This window comes from Cynoglossus semilaevis, chromosome W (assembly GCF_000523025.1).
Source record: "Cynoglossus semilaevis isolate Cse_v1.0 chromosome W, Cse_v1.0, whole genome shotgun sequence".
Lineage (NCBI taxonomy): Eukaryota > Metazoa > Chordata > Actinopteri > Pleuronectiformes > Cynoglossidae > Cynoglossus > Cynoglossus semilaevis.
This window is the reverse complement of record NC_024327.1, coordinates 6,161,668-6,167,635: the sequence shown is the minus strand read 5'-3', so window position 1 is coordinate 6,167,635 and position 5,968 is coordinate 6,161,668. Positions and strand designations below refer to the sequence as shown.

General features: G+C 42.6%; 1 protein-coding gene across 2 annotated transcripts in view; it reads right to left on the bottom strand.

Moving 5' to 3' along the window:
* Positions 1-2,926: 2,926 nt before the first annotated feature.
* Positions 2,927-5,968, bottom strand: part of LOC103397046 (max dimerization protein 1-like) — a 55,146-nt gene continuing 52,104 nt past the window's right edge. For both annotated transcript variants that reach the window (XM_008335297.3, XM_025052812.1), the window contains exons 4-6: positions 5,387-5,501; positions 5,066-5,225; positions 2,927-4,959 (exon numbers count right to left, since the gene is read on the bottom strand). In XM_008335297.3, coding sequence (XP_008333519.1) covers positions 4,805-4,959; positions 5,066-5,225; positions 5,387-5,501 — 430 coding nt within the window. In that variant the 3' untranslated portion in view covers positions 2,927-4,804. The remainder of the gene's footprint in view (positions 4,960-5,065; positions 5,226-5,386; positions 5,502-5,968) is intronic.

Below are 5,968 nucleotides of genomic sequence, written 5' to 3'. Positions count from 1 at the left end.
TTCACTAAACAGCTGAGCAGCTTTGTACTTGTATGCGCCTGTTTACAGGTGTATGTGACTGATTGGTCAGTCCCCGAAAGAGAAGAAAGATGGGTGTGTAGGCTGTAGAGAAATTGCTGGATTGGACTAATCTGAAAAGGAAGGACGTGGTGAGGAGATGGGTCAGTAGGCCTCTAACCTTCAAACACACAAGCACACACACAAACACACACCCACAAAATTCTGTCAATAATAGTTATATACACAGGGACAGCAGCAGTTAGGTTGTGTCAATAGCTTCAGTGGAAATGTTTGACTTTTAGTCTGCAGTGCGTGTTGATACATTTATGGCTAACTTTAACCCATATGTTAATGTACATGATTCCACTAAGGTTTCTGCAAAGCTATTGAAAGCTCTGGTTAGGTTTTTACCATTAAGTTCAGACACATACATGATAAGAAAATATTGATCTTCCACAGTAACTATTTGAATGTATTGTTATTAAAAAATTCTACTTGTACCAAATTACAGCATCACATCAGCGTATGCATATACTGCAAACCTGTAGCTTAAACAACTGGTCTGACTGTAGTCTTGTTCTTTTATGGAGATTTTCACACCTGCTTCTTAAGGCAGGTGTCGAGAGCACCAGCGACGATGAAGGAGGGATTCTTGGAAGTAATTAGGTGTCATTACATTTTTACTTTTTTTCGAAATGCAGCTCAAGTAAACTCTTCAGACTTGTGAAGAATCTTGGAGCATGTTCATTAAATTTATTTAATCAAAACATTGTCATTATTGGTCATTTGCTCAGGTGTCTGCTAAAGCAATGGTATTTAAAAAAACAAGCAATTTGTCCCTCTCTTGCAGGCACAAAGGCATTGACAGTCTTTGAGGAACCCTACAGTGAAAAGGCACTGGTTTTGGGTTTGTCCTAAATTTGAATTATGCCTCCTTTCCAGACCCTTTGGTGTCACAGTTGTGTCATCACATGGGGACAAGCAACAGCATGTGCAGGCACAGAGGCTACGATAGCCAGCGAGCAACACAACATATGAGGAAAAGGCTTGTAAAAAAAGAAAAAAATGCTGGTTTCTGATTCTTGAACACAAATGTAGGCTGCTTTTCAGGGCCTTTGATGCTCAAAACAGCACATACAATATCGGGTTTTGGTGAACTCCAGAAGCCAACATTTTGGTACTGTCAATCCTTTGAACCTGGAATATACCAGTTTTCTGGAATTTTAGTGTTGTATTGTCCACACAGCAGAGCAGGAGGAATTGTACTTTCTTGCCAACAGCAAAAACAAATTAGCATAACTGTGTCCATCGACTGAAAGATAAAGATGTGATGAAAGTTTAAGCAACTTTGTACTAATGCTGCTGGGTTTTACTATCCCTACTGTACTTGAATACAGAAACCTGAATTTTAGTAGTAGTAGTAAGTAGTAACAGCCTTGTCACACATTGTCACGATGGCAGTCGTGACTGTTGTTTCCCTGTGTTCCCCCTTGTTTTCCCCATCCTTGTGTTCTGTTTACTTGTCTCTGTCTGTGTTGTGGGCGTGGCACATTTCCCTGGTCCCTCCTGGATAATCACAGATGAAGCACACCTACCGTTCCTCAGCTCACCTGCCTTTCATCAAGGCACTCATCACTCCAACTGTATATAAACCCTGGCCTTCCTCCCACTCCTTGTCAGATCATTTGTTCAGCCACTGTGGTAGTTCACGTTCAGATCGCCTTAAACTATTGTTCCTTGTGCTTCCTGTTGATTTCCTGACCGATCTCTAACCACCTATTCTCTTGTGCTTAGGTCCACCACCATCTTCACCTCCTGCCACCTGCTTGCCTGCTCTCCACCAACCATCTCCAGACAGTCCACACTCCGTGCCTCCTCCATCCATTCCAACCATTGCTTCACCTCAGTCATTCCCTCCACCTCGCTATTGGACCCTCTCCTTCCCCTTTTCTCCCACGTCACAATAAATCCCCTTCTCTCACCAACCGTTTTTTGAGCCTGTATTTTGGGTCAGTGCCTGTGTAACCATGACACACATATAGATACAGACACACATGGTGGAAGACAGACTGCTAATGAAACAAAGGAGAAAACATGGGAATCATAGACAGATATTAATGCTAAGGTTCATACACAAAATTTTTGTTATCTTGTGTTTCGATTTTGTTTTTGCATTTTCTTAGTTAACAACTGAACAGAAAACATTAACAAAACCACTTCAATGTTTTTTTCACTGCCCACCCTCTACCCAAAGAATTTTCTCTCTGAAGACAGTGTCGAAATACACACACACGCACAAACCTAGCCATACTCACTGTATACACATGCACACACTGACAGATGGCACCTCAGTGATCACATCTGCCCACTCACCTACATTCACCCTTTAGTTCCCCTAGTGTTGCTACATCTCTCTTTGAAAATGTTTGGATTCAAAAGGATAAGGAATCGAAGCAGCATTCTTCACTCAATAAAATTTTATATATATGAATGATTTATTTTTCTCTTTTTCCTTTGTTTTTTTTTTTTTTTTGGTCTACCATCTTCATGCTTATACACAGATTTACTGGCAACAGGTGAAGTTTGCACATCAATTGGCTTCGATTCCACCTCTGCCCTACATCCTTGTCTGACAGGTCTTACGAATAGGGTTCTCGGACCAACAAGCAAAGGCAGAGTTCTTGTTCTTCCAAACAATTATGGTGAGCTGGTTTTACCAAAGAATGAACCAGATACATCTCTGCTGTCCACCTGCCTGCCAGCTCCTCTTACTTTTACACTTTTTTAAATTCACATTTTTAAAACTTTTCAGATTTTTTTTGTTTTATTATCTCTTATAGGGCAAGATGGCTTTAAAAGAAAGCTTAGAATTAGAATAAATCACATGGCGAAAATAATTATTCGCTAATAGCACTGTGCGAGCAAAGGCAGAGTTCTTGTTCTTCCAATCAATTATGAGCTGGTTTCACCAAAGAATGAGCCAGATACATCTCTGCTGTCCAACTGCCTGCCAGCTCCTCTTACTTTTACACTTTTTTAAATTAACATTTTTAGAACTTTTCAATATTTTTTTTGTTCTATTATCTCTCGCTAATAGGGCAAGATGGCTTTAAAACAGAATAAGAATAAATCACAGGGGAAAAATAATTATTCGCAAATAGCACTGTGCAGATTTCTGAGCAGACACAAAACCCTCGAGGCACAATAGACGTCTCTAAATGTTTTCTATAGCGTGACTAAACTCTGCAAACAAACTACATGTATGAACATTTTTGTAAACCTCACAAGAAGAACATGGGCTAGGACTAATTAAATATATTTGTATGTATTTATATTAATCTATATATTTAGTATATGTAATAAATACATTTGCTGATAGACATAGAGTTCTTTCTGTAAACTATTTACATTTACATGTTTATTTTTTTGCAGAAACAATAAATAGCTATCAAGGCAGGATGGAGTGAAAATCTGTGGGTTTTTTTTTTAGAATATTTTGGTTCTTTTTTAGAGTTGAACACAAGAACAAAGTGTATTCCCACTGAAAAGTCAACACAAGTTATTCTGCCGGGCAACTCACCCTGCACTCAAACTGAGCCCCACTCTGTGTGAGTCACTAGCAGGAACATCGACTTGTGAGAACCGATGCTCTGAGGCTCACCCACCCGTCCTGTCGCTACATCGTGGAATGTGCTCCAGTCTCTCGACTGCCCGTGGTAGATGCCTTCTTCCCTTCTCTTCCCTTCCCTCAAATGTCTGGGCCAACAGGGCCATGAAGTAATAACATTGTACAAAAATGTATCAGCACCTGCCAAAAATGTACCAGCCTTTGGCCTGGTGGCTTTTCCGAACCTTCTTGTAACAAACACACGTTAGATAAAAAAAAGATGTTAAAAAAACGCCACCATCATCAGAGAGAGACAGAAAACATCTAACCCTAACCCTAACCCCACCCCACCCAAAACACCAGGCTCCTTCACAATCTCATGCTGTACAATTTTTTTTAACTTACTTTCTGACTCACTTATGGCAACAATCACTGCTGTGGCTGCAGCAGAGTGTTATTGATGGTGGGCGGGGCTCTTTGTCTTTAAGATACAGGTTTGAAAAAAAGACAACACAGTTCTTGTTGACCAAAAAAACTTTCAAGTGGAAATTACCATGCACAGATGGGTGTCTAGTGAGCACATCATTACAGCATATCCTCAGGGACAACTCTGTCTTGTTGGACAACTAGGAGCGATGGAGAGCTGTGTGTCTGTATTAATATATGTGCTAGAGTGTGTATGAGTCTGTATTAATGTTTGTGCACAAGGGAATGTGTGCATGGGTGTGTGTGTGTGTGTGTGTGTGTAATGGGGGGAAATCTCTTGAAGTTCTTCCTATGGCTCTTGAGGCATAGGAACAGAGGCAGTGAGATATTGTGTGGTAACATTCTCTGGCTGAAAATTGTGGTGTCGACGGATTGGATGGGTGGGTGAATGAGGCGGAGTGCTTACATTACATTTCTCACTCTTTTGATTGGTGCAGAGCAGAATGAGCAACACCCATTAAGACTGACCTCTGATGGCAAACTAGATAAAGGCGGGTGTCGTGGGAGGAGGATTCTCCGACTTGGTCAGTCCTAGTGAAGAGGAAAGACAAGGAAGGGCAAGGAAGGTAGAACGAAATGACAGAGGGGTGAGGTGTATGCAGGAAGTTGGGACGGAATAGACAAAGGAAAGTAAGGGTGTTGGATGCTGGGTCATTGACCAGTGCTGTTTTATAGGCTGCAGCCCAGCTGCTTGGCCCTCTCCTGAGTGTCCTACAGGCGCAGCAGGCTGGCGCTGGAGTATCCCTCATAACTACAGCTGCTACGCAGGCTGCCTCGCTCATCTCCTGAGTTGCTTACGCTGCTTGTGCTCCACTCCAGGTCAACCAGCAGGTAGTCTGTCCCCTCCACATCCACATCCAGGTCTTCTGTTGTCACAATGTGGTACACAAAACAAGACAGGTTACAAGAAGAGATGACTATGCAATAAAGCAGTGAAGATATATGACAGTGCTTTGTCAGTCACCAACTTACCCTGGTCTGAGTCCGACTTTTCCGAGGACACGGTGGAGCCGGTACTGTCCATGCGGGTTCTCTCCACCCCCAGCTGCTCCAGGCGCCTCCTCAAATGTCTCTGCTCCTGCTGTAACTGCTCTAAAGTATGCTGAGCTTTTCTGTCGCTCTCCTCCAACCTCTGCAACACCACGAGAAGAGACAACACAGAAACCCTTAGGTGGAGCCCTTCAAATTGCTGCTCAGCTTATCGTCTTATCTATGACATTTTAGTCTCTTCAGCAAACAGCAGCAACACACAGCACTCTTTATTAGCAGTGTGCTTCACACACAGACAGAGACCTTGATGTGATCTTTGGCCTTCATCAACAGGCTGAGGGTGGTGTGCCTGTTAGCCTCCGGTCCCAAGGGAACAAGAGATTTCAGTCGCTCTAGACAAAGCCGTAAATGTGCCCTTCTGCAGGAAGAGAGATGAAACAAAAAATAATAATTAAATACTCATTTACATATTTTTAAATTGAAGAAGTGTAAGGTAAAACAGACACAGTACTTTCACTCTTGTAATTTGCCATTATGCTTCCTTTTTTAATCAGGGCCAACTGAATGCAAAACTGAAAACACTAAAATGCACTAAAATTTTGTAACTGTCGTCAGAGACTTAGAATTGAGTGAGCGTCTTGATCAGACCAGGTATTTCCAACCATACCAACAGGATACACTCACTCATTCTAAATATCCATCCATCCATCCATCCATCTTCAACCGCTTATCCGGGGCCGGGTCGCGGGGGCAACAGTCTGAGCAGGGACACCCAGACTTCCCTCTCCCTCGACACTTCCTCTAGCTCTTCTGGGGGGACCCCAAGGCGTTCCCAGGCCAGCCGAGTGACGTAGTCGCTCCAGCGTGTCCTAGGTCTTCCCCTGG